Below are 12,623 nucleotides of genomic sequence, written 5' to 3' on the forward strand. Positions count from 1 at the left end.
AATAGATAACACAAAAGTAATTTTTCTGCACTCTTACTTTGATTCACTTGCTGACAGGAAGCTTTCTGCATTCTACTCTGAACTTTTACCCACCATTTCAAATGCATGACATCGTATAATTTTGACACTTTCTTATAGATACTTTTAATTAAAATTGTGTTTTAAGGATACCTTTTTTCCAGGTTGTTTCATAATTTTTGAGCTTCAAGCTGGCTCTCATTCTAGATTACACACATTTACACAATAATGTAATAGCAAACTTGATGTAAAGAATACAAATTCATACTTTCCTCAAATGTATTGCAAGTTTAGAGATATATAGTCAAGTTTGATCTGAAAATATAAATAGTACAAAAAAAATGGCAAGGTGTAATCAAAATGGTCAGCTAACAGCTGTTTCCATGTGACGTAAGCAGAATGGTCTCCCTCTGTAGTAGCATTTTATGTTATCTGTCCTCACTGTGCATCCACATCATTTCTTACACTGACTTAAAACCAATGTGGATTGTTTTGCAAGCTCAGATACTGGGTGATGGCAGCAATTTACTAACACTGAGAACTGCTGATGCAAAAAATGACAATAAGAGAATCAATTTCTTAAAATAATAGAAATTTAAAAATCACATACAGTTGAAAGATTTCATAAAAAATCATTTATTTTAGGGTAAAAAAGAAACATGAAATCAATTAGAATATAAGCTGAAACAGTGAAGATGTCACAGATTGATCGGTTTTCATTGGGCATTAACATATTTACAACGTCACATTTGCTCTTTATCAATCAAGAGTTCAGATATTCCCCATTCATACCACTTCAGAGTTTACCCCTTTAAGTTCAGCCCAAACAGATCTCCTGGTGTGTTCAGCTGCTCCAACATGATAAGAATCTCCATTACTCGTAAAAGTCTCAGTGCGGCGACTGTGTGCTCGCTCCAGGAGACTCGGACCGGTCCATCTTCATCCCTCCATCTAGTGAACTTGAGGAGATTGAGGTGGGTAGCATGGAGCTCTTCGTCTCCAAAGATGAAGAGGCAGATGAGGGCAGAGACACAACTATGTACTTCTGCAGAGGTCGTGAAGCTGTCAGTCCAGGGCCACTGCCAGACTCTAGTTTTACCAAAGGCTGCAAGGTAGATGTAGCGCTAGGCACAGTGCTAGTTACTGGTGATGCTGACTGCGAGGAGCTGAGAGTTATGACCTAAAGAAAGAAAAAAAAAAAAAACGTAGACAGGGAGCTGGAGACTTTATACAGAAGCGACTATTAATACTAGTTTAATACATCTAAACACAGTGAATTTAGTCACTGTGTTTTAGTTTTTTAACACTGTGACTGAACATTTTTAAAATGCCAGATCTGATGCATCATATATTATTATGGCTGCTTTAATGTCAGTACACAGGTTAGGTATAGGACGTATTGTGCCTTTCCGTGAAGGCAGCTTATGTAGATTTCCTGCAGTGGTGGCGGCGCAGAAAAACATTCTGGTGAATGTAAAACTGAACAATAAAAGTACCTGCTGAGTTGAGGCGGCTCCTGCGCTGGTTGTCATAACAATGTACTTAGTAGCCGGGGGAGATGGCTGTGATGGGGTACCAGGTCGTGGGGACATCAGCGTGAGAGAACTTGGGACCTTAATGATGCTGGGAGTGCGAGGCCCCGACGACCCACTTAGCCCACTTTGTGAGACTGAAAGAGTGGGACGAGGCTGCAAGAAAGTGTCATCATTCTTTATTTAACACAGGTTAATATACTAGTTACCAGTATTTTCTAATGGGACGTGTAATTATTTTAATATGCCATCTTAATTTAGTACTCTGTTATTACAGCGATAAAGTTATTTTCACATTAATATATATTTTAATACAGGATAAGCTAATTGAGTGCAAGTTGTACCTGAGTGATTGTTAATGTGGTTCTGTTGACTTGCTGAGCTTGCAGTGCTGCTTGAGTCCTGGCCTTCATTACATGGGAGCAAAGCGTGGGTCCGAGATAACCATAGTCTGTCCGATACTGCTCCACATTGTCAGGCTGAGGTCGTATCTTTGCAATAACACTGGCACAATGTTTCTTTGCGAAGGAGGGGGGAAAAAAAGGGTTAATATAACTTTCACAGTAACAGGAACGCTGCGTATGTGACCCCATTCGGACTGTGCTAATGTACAGATGGATCTATTTTAACATGCATGACACTCATAACTTCATATATTACCAGTAAGAGGCTTTGAACATGTTCAGCGCCTATCTTATCAATATTGGAGACCACTGGTCCTTCCATCACTGCTTTGATGCGAGCACCCTCTACAGCAAGCCGAGGAATTATCAATGTCTTTATCACCTACAGAGGACAAAAACAGCAGGTTGGTTCCACTGCAACAGACCGAAGGAGAAAAAGCAGAGAGAACAAAAGCCCACTCACATCTGGTCCCAGTTCAGCAAGCCCAGCGATGCAACCATATCGGGTCGTCCACTGCGTTTTTTCATCCAGCCAACTCTGAAAGAAAAAAAAACAAACAAACATGTCAACGTGGATTAATGTGTGGAAGTGTTTTACCCTGTTTTCACACCTAGTGTTTGGTTGCTCTGTTAGTGAGACTTTGGTTTATCATCAAAGTACCTGTTACTACATACGGTGCAACAGTGTCCAAGCTCTTTTTACAAAGGACAAATAAAAAGCCTCAGAGAGGTTCAGTCATCTTGTTTTGGTCTTTAACAGATGGAGATTACCGAGTTCACACCCGCCTAAGCAAACCTCACAAATGGGGTGCGTACAATTTCATCAGACTTAAGACCGAAAAGGTAAATACACCCGTAAAAATATTAAGAGAAAAAAAAAAATACAAATTGACCCCGTTTTGAAGCTAGAAAAGAGATGCTCAATAAACTACCAATTACTCTTTATTCCCCAATCAATGACACATTAGGTTATTGATTTCTTAAAATAATTTAGGACATATCTGCACAACACAGCTTGATATAGGTCTGCATTTTTACAAGGGTTTCATTTAAAAGCTGTTTAAAGGCTGGATTGATGAGTTCCCCCAAAAAACAAATTTCTATTCTGCATGATTCCAAAAATGTAAAATAGGAGCCATTTTCCCAGTTTCATCCTCTTCCACTCATGAGAAAATCCTCACCTTAGTAAAAGTCTTGGTAATACGAGATTGAATGTTGTTGGTTGTTGTACTGAAGGTTTTACAACTTTGGGCCATAAGACGAGCAGCAAAGTCCCGTAAAGCCCAGTGGTTGTCAACGTCCGGTCGCAAACACAGCTGCTTACTCACAATACAGGTGACCACAGCTGGGATGAGCTCATGGAGCTACAGATGGAGACAGACAGAGAGAAAAAAAAAAAATCTAAAATTACAATATTACATTTAAAGCATTACATGGATTATGACCTTCATAAAATAATATAACACTGTATTTTTTTCAATCACTTACATATTTCTCCAGATACAGGGTGGGGTTGTCCATCAGAGCTTTGACCATCCGCATTAGATAAATCAGTAGAGCCAAGTTGTTTTGCACCACGTTTACACGAACCTTTGAAGAGAGTCTAAAGTCAGCACTTTGAACAGAAAGTGTTTTTGTGAGGTAAAGAAATGTATAAGGAGAGTAGAAGCTGGAAACATGCTTACGCCTTCAGAAATAAATGTGCTGAATCTTGGAAGCATCTGATAAAGTCCAGGATCAGTAGCAATACTCTGTAAGGCTTCCTGTGTGAAATAAATGGAAACATTTTTTAAAAACAAAAATCATGTGACAAAAACGGGGCTGAAACAGCTTTTTTGCCAGTGTAAATTTCATTTATTTCAAGGATTAAAAACTATTCTATTGATAATATGGCAGAAATCTGGGATTGCACCTTCCTCAGCATCAAGATGCTGTTACTTCTTTACAAACAAAACTGCGAGAAAATAATGTTACTCAGCCTGTATTAAGTGGCATATACAGTACCAGTCAAGAGTTTGGAGGCACTCACTCATTCATATGAATGGGTACTGTAAACTTGAGGCAGGACTTACAGCTCTCTTAGCTTCACAGGATCCAACACACGCTTCTGTGATTTCCTTGTAGTAGAGCTGCTGTTCGACAGAAAGCTCGTGAGTGCTGCGAGGTTTCAACCTTATTAGACCCTTCTCCTTTCCTAAACAAGACAGATACAAACATGTACTTACGAATACAAACTAGAGGAAAATGAAAATGTTAAATAGAAAACAAGATACTGACCTTTACCATCAGGAGTTGTTGTGCTCTGATTCTTGCCTTGAATTGTACCTTCCTCCTCCTGACCAGGTTTAACGACTTTGAGAGGCTCTGTAGATTCAGTCTTTTGTTGCTCTTTTGTTGCTTTAAAAAAATAAATAAATAAATTGAACAAAACTTATGTCTAAGTCTCTGCTTCAGATATATAACTGTTTTATTAGAAAAAAATCTGTACAGGACTAACCTGGTGGTGGATTTTCAGGAATAGATGGCTGCACCCCCTCAATACTTAACCAGTGGGCTGTCGAACAAGCACAGTTAAGTTAAGTTAACAAAAGATCCTGTTGGAACAAGAGAATCTGAAAAACAAATATAGGTATAATGGCACATAATACTAATTATCTGATTACCTTTGAGAGACACATCTAGTGGGACTCTAGGGAGCGGTGTATTTATAATGTCGCTGAGGTCAACTTCCTTTTCCTCATAGAAATGAAGCTCTCTTCCACCACCACTCGCAAAGCGAAATGGAATGAACTCTTGTGACTGGAAGCCATACGTGGGCTGAACCAAAAGGAATTCATTTAGACTCATTTGTCTTCAAAGTGCATTTATCGAGCGACTTAGTGAACCTGCAAAAAGTATTTCAGCTAAAATATCCACTTACCTCCACATTTTTCAGTTTGAGAGCATTGTCTATATCGTTGGTGGTTAATTTACGTCTCTTCCCATGGTGCATAAATTTCAAAGCATCCTAAGTAAAAGGAAAACAAACACACCAAAGAGGATTTAAATATTAATCCACACATAAGTATGGCAAAGAACTGGTTTTGGAGCATTTTACATTCACATAAATAAAAGGAAATGTCTTCTCTGATATCTGCACTTTACCTGTGCAATTTCTTTTATTCTGTAGCTGACCTCTTCACTTAAGGCTACGCAGCTCTCCTCCTGTAACTGCCCCACTCCCACAGACTCAGCCATGGCCTTCATTGACTCTGTAGGCAGAATGACCGAACAGTGCTTCTGCCGACGTTCCTCCGCCATGGCTGACATAAAAAGGCATATAGGTCAGTAAATATAACCTCTCATATCTACACACAAACTCAAAATCATGCTTACAGAACTCAGACACCATTTGTTTCTACTGTGTTTTTATTTTGGTATAACACATTATTTCTATTTTTTTTTTTTTCTTTCCTGCTCTCGGTGGAGACGAACACATTTTTCTCTTCTCCCCAGCCTTCCCTATCTACCTCTGCTTTTTGCTGCTTCGCTGCTTAGAGCATGTCTTCACACATCCCTGAACTGGAAATTAAATTATGGATCTGGTTAGCTGGTCTCTCAACACTACTGATGGCCAAATTCTCATCACGAGGAGATTGGGAGAAGGGGAACCCTCTTTCCTCTGGTCCGACTACACACCTGGCTGGCTATGTTATGGATTCCTGTGGGGATGGAAGATAATGTTCCTGGCTGCACTGTGTGGACGTGGCATATATATTGATACCGGGATTTCTTTTCCCGAATTGGACCTGGGGATACCTGGTATCCGGGCAGCTGTTCAGGCCCTAGTAAGGCTGCCTATGAGGGATGCAGAAACAGTACAAGCTCAATCAGACTCAGTAGAGCTGAATCGAAATGGATTACATCTAGAGAAGTGTTGGAGTGTCTGTTCTGCATGGCGGAGTAGAACCAAATTCGGATTATTGGACTTCTGAGAGGCAACCAGAAAACTGTAAGGTCTGTCAGCAAATACTTATGACGGCCTGAACCAAAACAATTGCACTACTTGGAATTTGGCTCCCAGACGGCCTTGGATGGCTGTCTATCTAAATCACCTCTTGGAGATGTTTGTAAACAGATGCTCTTCACCCCCGCCCTGCCTTGCTGAGGTGTTTTTTTGGAACCTCGTAAGGTGTTCATAATGAACACAGTACGAGATGATTTTTTTGAACCTACCTATCCCAGTGTATCTCTTTCTGTTTTCCTGCTAAAGGTAGCGCCGGTAAAACGGCTGCATGACCTCAGACACCTGTCCCCCCTGTCTCTATGTTTGTATTTCTTGGATGGGTGTTCTGTTAACTGTAACTTGCACACAAATATAGCCTATAGTCAATTTCTACAGAAATTTATTCTATGCACTCTTAATTAATAACACTCAGTAGAAATACAAGGAAAGTGTCCCATTACAGCTCATCATTTAAACACTGCCTAAAAAAAAAAACACAGCACAGCTATATAACTACCAGGAGGCAAGCATCCAAAACTTTATTTATATGGTTGATGGGCAATACGAACTAAACAAAAACACAAAGATTAATCTGAAACTTCGTCTGGTACTTCTCAGGAGGTATGTGGGGAAACTCAACTGCTCAAGAGAACAGACAACTTTCTGGTCAGGAACAAATGTTACTTTTTACCTGAGTTAAAACACAACACAGCAAAACAAAATATTCTTACTAAGAGGTCCTGCGTAGAAGCATCATGCTGTTAGATAATCTATCACGTCCGGTGAGCCACGTAAATGCAACACCACAACAACGAACAAAAAACCTCAAAGCAAAAGACCTGTTTTAAAACGGTACCGATTACGTCTTTTGGAGCTTGTCTTACAATGACATACATTATCTTCAAAATGAGTCTACGGCATTCCCGACTACTGATAGAGTTAAACGGTGCAATTGTAACTAATCCACAGAAACAAGTGAAGTAAAGAAAACACACCTTCGTATATTATAACGTTAGGTGACTTTAAAGACTGTCAGAGCGCCTCTATTTCTTTAGTCTTAAAAATCACAAATACGTCTACTTTGATTCAGGGCTTGTGAAACAACGCAACATGCAAACGATCAGAGGATATAAAGAGCTAATAACGTTCAATTTCCAAATACTTCGTGCGTGTAAACAAACTGAGCTGCCCGAAGCGGGTTGGACCACACTGACGGCGAACTCCAACATGCAACACACATACCACACTTTATATATATTCACTGACCCCTAAAGTCATTGCAAAAATTAAAAAATAATAATTTTAAGCTTCTTGATAACTATATATTTATTTAACACTAACTTACAGTAGGCTAATTTTTAAACACGTTAGCTTGTATGCTAATAACTTAGCTTCCGTTGACGTTTTTACCTGTGTGAAGTTGCTTTCTCCTCTCTGAGTGTAAGCTGGAACTTGTACGAATAAAAACAATCAGTGTTTACAAAAATACTTATTTCGCAAAGCCGTTTCTTCTTTCTGAATATCCATCTCTTGATGCAAACGTAACTAATTCACGGAGTGCAGCTCAGCCCTCAGTTCGTGAATGAGCGGCTATGTTTCGTCGCCATTTTGAGTCACGTTCCGGTTGTGATATCGCGAGACTATGGCTAACCCTCAGTAACCGCCTAAATGTTATATAAAAATCAAATGACCTAAAAGGATAAATAAATTAGTAAAAATTTATTTTCTGGCAACATTACCAATTATACAAATAAATCCCGAATAAATTAAAAGTTAATCCTCTTGCTATGAAGAGCAAAGTTCGAGCCTTTTCACAACATGGAACGGAACTATTATTATCGTGAAGTTTACGGGGGTGGGCTTAAGTGGTAGCAACGGGGGTAAATGACAGGAACGTGGAAGGACAGTACAAAAAGCCATAATGTACAGAATTATATTTCGGACTGTGGTGACGACCCGAAGTTCTCCAGTCAGCGTCTACGACTCGTGTGTTTTAGCAGCTAAATGCGACAAGGCGGTTTCCAGGTGAGGTGCAGATATGACTGTTAACTGTGATTGAATGAGGGTAATACTGTGAAGCAGAGGAACCAATGACCGTGAGACTCAACTGCTGGGCTTCTGAGTGTGGAATAAAAGGTTCCAAAAGAAATGTCTCAAGTTTTACTTGTTTCATTAAAGCAGAGGGAAAACAGCTAGCTACTAGCTTATCCTATACTAGTAAGGGCGGGGCTGGACATCTTGATTAACAGGCGATTGCCAATATCATTCATGTAAAGGCACAGATTAATGTGCAGAGTGATGTATGTAAGGCATTGTACATTTTCATGTTGGTTCACTACTTATGTAAACTGTATAATTGTAAAAAGTGTAAATTAAAAGTGCGTGGAATTGCATACAAATGTATAATCCTTGTTACATAAAGTTATTTTCAGACAGTATCCTCATAATATTCATCGTGTAATTGGGTCTTTCCTCTCAGATCATCAGATTTTTAGAACAGTAGTTTAAAAAATATAAACAAGTATAACATGACAACATAAATAAAATCACACCAAATCATTTAAAGACTATATATATATATATATATATATATATATATATATATAATCTCCCCAAACTTTGGACCATCAATGATGTTTTGACAAGGAATGACTCAGTTATTATTTAAACTCCTGTGACCCTTTCAGATTTGGCTCCATCTGATGTGTAACTCTTGTTTTTCTCTTATCATAGGGTTGCAAATGGAGGTGGGATAAAAGCTCTCAGCACATGCTCAGTCTCACGCTGCGAGAAGAAAGACAGTGATGTCCTCTCAAACCAAGACCAGAAAGCAAACGCAGATAAAGAAGATGGCAAAGCAGAGGTGGCCGAACAAAGGGAGGAGCCAGTGGTGTTAAAGGTGGATGATGGAGGTGCTGCACAGCAGCAGACGTATGTTAAAACTGAACAGGCTGCATCAAAACAGCCAATAAAAATGAAGACTGATCCAACTAAGAGTGGGAAGGAGAGTCTCTTGGATCTTCTTGGAGCCATGAAAGTGGAAGTCACCAACAAAAGGAAGCTCAAAAACTTGAAGGCAAAGCAAAATTATGAGTCAGTTACACAATATATGCCAAAGACACCGGCTATGGAGAGCACCAGTAGTATGTATCAGAAGGCTACAGGGGAGGCTTCATCACAGAGGTGAGAGAACTTGGAGAAGGGTTGCATCTTATTCACATCAGTAGCCATAAAGTTGTAAGATGAGGTAACAACAGTCACTCCACATGGTTGTGTTTTAAGTTAGTTTCATTTGTAGTTACATGGACAGAAGTACTGGGCCACCTGGATGTTACACCTGAAGGAGCTGCTTAGCCATGAAAATCCATGCCATGAAGCTCCCGGTGCACAGTTTTTGTTCTCATCTTAATGTCAGAGGAGGTTTGGAAGTCTGCAGTTACTGAGTCAGTAGACTTTTATGCACCGTGTGCTTCAGCACTTGGTGACCCCACTCTGTAACAGCTGATTGTGGAATCTCAAGGAGGGAAGAAATTTCGCCAACGGACTTGTTGCAACGGTTGCATCCTATTACAACCATGCTCGATTTCAGTGAGCTCTTTAGAACGGCGCATTTTTTTTTCACAAACATTTGGAAAGGCAGGCTTCATGGCTAGGTGCTTGATTTTATACACCTCTGGCAATGGCACCTGAATTCAAAGTGGCCCAATACTTGTGTCCATATACTTAACACCCAGATCTTGGGAGATATACTTCTGGTCATATTTCATTCATTCATTATTTCCTCCCTGTACTGTGTTTTTAGTGAGACTTTGGATCCTGATCTGGTTGCAGCAGCATCGGCTGCTGCCTCCACTCTTCCTAACTGCAGCCAGGCTGAATCTGAGCTGCTCAGGCAGCTGAAACAGCACGAGGCCATCACTGAGGCCCAGAAGAAAGGCAACATTAACAACCTCGGGTACATTTCCAAGCTGACAAGAGATGTTGACTTTTTTTGTTTTGTTTTTTTTGGAAAATTGAAAAAGCTTATTTATAGTTGCAACAAAGATTAATCCAGCAATATTTTCTCAGAGTGCTCATTGCTGACATGAAAGTAGGAAAGAATCCTCACCGGCAGAACGCGTGGCCAGCTGATCAGATCCGGTTTGATGACGACGGGCGAGGTTATACACATCACAGAGGAATCACTTCCGAGCTGTCCAGTGTTCGGAAACGGTAAATATTTTTATCAACTCTTTGCTCTGATATTTTATTTTTATTTTTTTAAAATTAATCGCGTGTTTAATGTATGTCTTTTTTTTTTTTTTTAAAAGGAGGAACATGTTGCTGGGGAAAAGACTTAACATCTTCTCCCCCACTACTGATGAAGATGGTGTTGAAACAGCAGCTGGTACTAATGCATTTAGATTTCTTTTTTTATTTTAAGCTTACTGTTATACATGTAGTATATTTGCTTTCAGGGCCCAGTTTTTGGTGTAACTCATCTCATTGTTAAGGGCTGAGGACAGTAGATCAATGACTTATCTAATAGTGATCTTCCTCCTTACGGCATTCATGTTTCTAGTATGCAACTGCAGTGACAGTTTTGTTTTTGCAAGCTCAAACTAATGAAACATGATGCTGTATCAAAAACTGTTACAAGTGCAGTGCTTTATTAATGCTTATCAACACTGCGATACAGTGAATGTTTGTCATAAACATATTTCGTGTCACACTGCAAAATCTTTTGGCTTTAACTTCATTGCGTTTAACACTATCATCATATTTTCAGCTCAGCTAACTCTGTGGGACATGGACTTTGCAAATCAGCTGTCTCTAGCAACCAGTCAGATGCCTCGAAACAGGTTTGAGGAAATGATCCAGTGGACCAAAGAGGGGAAACTGTGGCAGTACCCAGTAAACAATGAAGCTGGTGAGTGATGAAGGGGGTGACTTCACTGTATTAAAAGAGGGGAAATAAGTTTGTCTGGGTGACAAACTGTGTTGTCTTGCTGCGTTAGGCCTCGAGGAGGAAGCCAAGGTCCCGTTCCATGAGCATATCTTTTTAGAGAAGCACTTGGAGGAAGGCTTCCCTCATGAGGGACCGGTGCGTCACTTCATGGAGCTCGTAGTGGCCGGTCTGTCCAGAAACCCCTACCTGACTGTGCAGCAGAAGAAGGAGCATATCTACTGGTTTAAGGACTACTTCCATCAAAAAGAGGAAGTGCTCAAGGAAGCTGATGTTTACCTCGAATAAACTTAGGGCAATTTAATGTCTAGTGAATTTTCTGGTTGTGGTCACATACAAACAACACTTAAAGGCTTTGCCACCATGATCCTTACTTATACAGTTTATTAAAGGTTCCAGTCGAAACCTTCCTGGTTTCTTGACTCTTGCAGCAGAGAAGTGAGAGTGAAGATACAGGAGGTCGCACTATGGAGGAAAATTGTCCTCAAAGAAAGTGAAATATTGCTGTACAGACACTCACACACAGTCATCCATGCAATATTTTTTTGTGTTTGGTATTAAGTGGTGTAAATAAAATGTGTCAATTTATTATTGCACAAAAATATTGGCATAAAAGGCTTACTTTTGTATCAAAGCAGATTTAGTTGCATTAAAAACAGGTAACTGTTTAGTTGGATGGATTATTAATGACCTTTGTGTGACCAAAAAAATGTGCAGATGAAAATATTTTTGTATTCTTGAAGTATCAGAGGTCATACAAACACCTGGCAGTCATGATTGATTGTGTTTTCCCAGACCGGCAAGAGGTTTAACCTGTGTGCGGTACTGAGGAGCTGACATCAGGTTTACAATAGAAACACAGTTAGACCTTGAACCCTGTACCCCTTCTCAGGGGAAGTGCTTTTAAAGTTAAACAACCCGTTTAACAATGTGCCACACAGATCTTTTCTGGTCTAAAAACACCCTGCTCAATCTGTTGTCCAAAAGTGGAAATTGACAGGTTGACGTTTCAAAGTGCCTCACTTCCACATTTTGTTCACTTTTCCTTAAACAGAATGATTGGCATGATAAGATATTGGCAACACTTCCTCGTTTCTGTTTGTCTAGGTCATACGGTGCAGTATCGGGAGGGGGGGTGGGGGGGTCCTAGTGTAGAAAAACACCTGTCAAGACTTGCCCACTAGATGGTGCTACTGACAGATTTAATTCCAGCTGGCATTAATATATACATTAATATGTGTTGTAATATTTGTATAGAAGTGTAAAAGCCTGGATGAATGACCATAATATTTTGTGAGTTTATGGCAGTTGTTTTAGGTCATAAGCAGCTAGCCAATAACAACAACAAAAAAACTCAGCCTGCATGGAGCATTCAAGTCCCGCCAAAATGCGTTTGGATGACAGGGGAATTAAATGGCATAGAATTTACTAACCCCCCCTTTAGTGTACAGCTTTAAATCTCGTGTTACTTAACGACTCCCGTTTATTTTGTTCTAGTCACTGTCATTCATGGCACCAAAGTAGCACACAAAATTGTTGCCTAAGCTTTTAAAACTCAAGTGCACTTAAAAAAATAAGCTGCTATCTAAAAAAAAAAAAAAAGGTGCTATAATTATTTAATGTAAAATTAAATAAGCATTTAAATCACTCTTGATGTTGATTGCAAATCTGAGCGTCCATCTGGTGTGAGTTGATAACAAAAGAGCACTTGAATGCACCGTCAAGTTGTAAAGCTCAGA

At 39.7% G+C, this 12,623-nt stretch overlaps 2 protein-coding genes across 2 annotated transcripts; one reads left to right on the plus strand and one right to left on the minus strand.

The window, feature by feature from the left end:
* Positions 1 to 634: 634 nt before the first annotated feature.
* On the minus strand, positions 635 to 7,551 carry taf6 (TAF6 RNA polymerase II, TATA box binding protein (TBP)-associated factor). The gene is made up of 15 exons (XM_030747077.1): positions 7,350 to 7,551; positions 5,099 to 5,256; positions 4,875 to 4,961; positions 4,618 to 4,771; positions 4,452 to 4,508; positions 4,232 to 4,351; positions 4,027 to 4,148; positions 3,640 to 3,717; positions 3,443 to 3,544; positions 3,136 to 3,318; positions 2,418 to 2,492; positions 2,211 to 2,336; positions 1,895 to 2,068; positions 1,515 to 1,706; positions 635 to 1,198 (listed from the first exon to the last, which is right to left on the minus strand). The coding sequence occupies exons 2-15, from the start codon at positions 5,252 to 5,254 to the stop codon at positions 908 to 910; spliced, it is 1,917 nt and encodes a 638-aa protein (XP_030602937.1). The 5' UTR covers positions 5,255 to 5,256; positions 7,350 to 7,551; the 3' UTR covers positions 635 to 907.
* A 51-nt stretch (positions 7,552 to 7,602) lies between these two features.
* Positions 7,603 to 11,512, plus strand: mrps31 (mitochondrial ribosomal protein S31). The gene is made up of 7 exons (XM_030747078.1): positions 7,603 to 7,964; positions 8,673 to 9,122; positions 9,742 to 9,894; positions 10,008 to 10,151; positions 10,250 to 10,326; positions 10,708 to 10,848; positions 10,937 to 11,512. The coding sequence occupies exons 1-7, from the start codon at positions 7,861 to 7,863 to the stop codon at positions 11,170 to 11,172; spliced, it is 1,305 nt and encodes a 434-aa protein (XP_030602938.1). The 5' UTR covers positions 7,603 to 7,860; the 3' UTR covers positions 11,173 to 11,512.
* Positions 11,513 to 12,623: the final 1,111 nt, after the last annotated feature.

Source organism: Archocentrus centrarchus, chromosome 14 (assembly GCF_007364275.1).
Source record: "Archocentrus centrarchus isolate MPI-CPG fArcCen1 chromosome 14, fArcCen1, whole genome shotgun sequence".
Classification (NCBI taxonomy): Eukaryota; Metazoa; Chordata; class Actinopteri; order Cichliformes; family Cichlidae; genus Archocentrus; species Archocentrus centrarchus.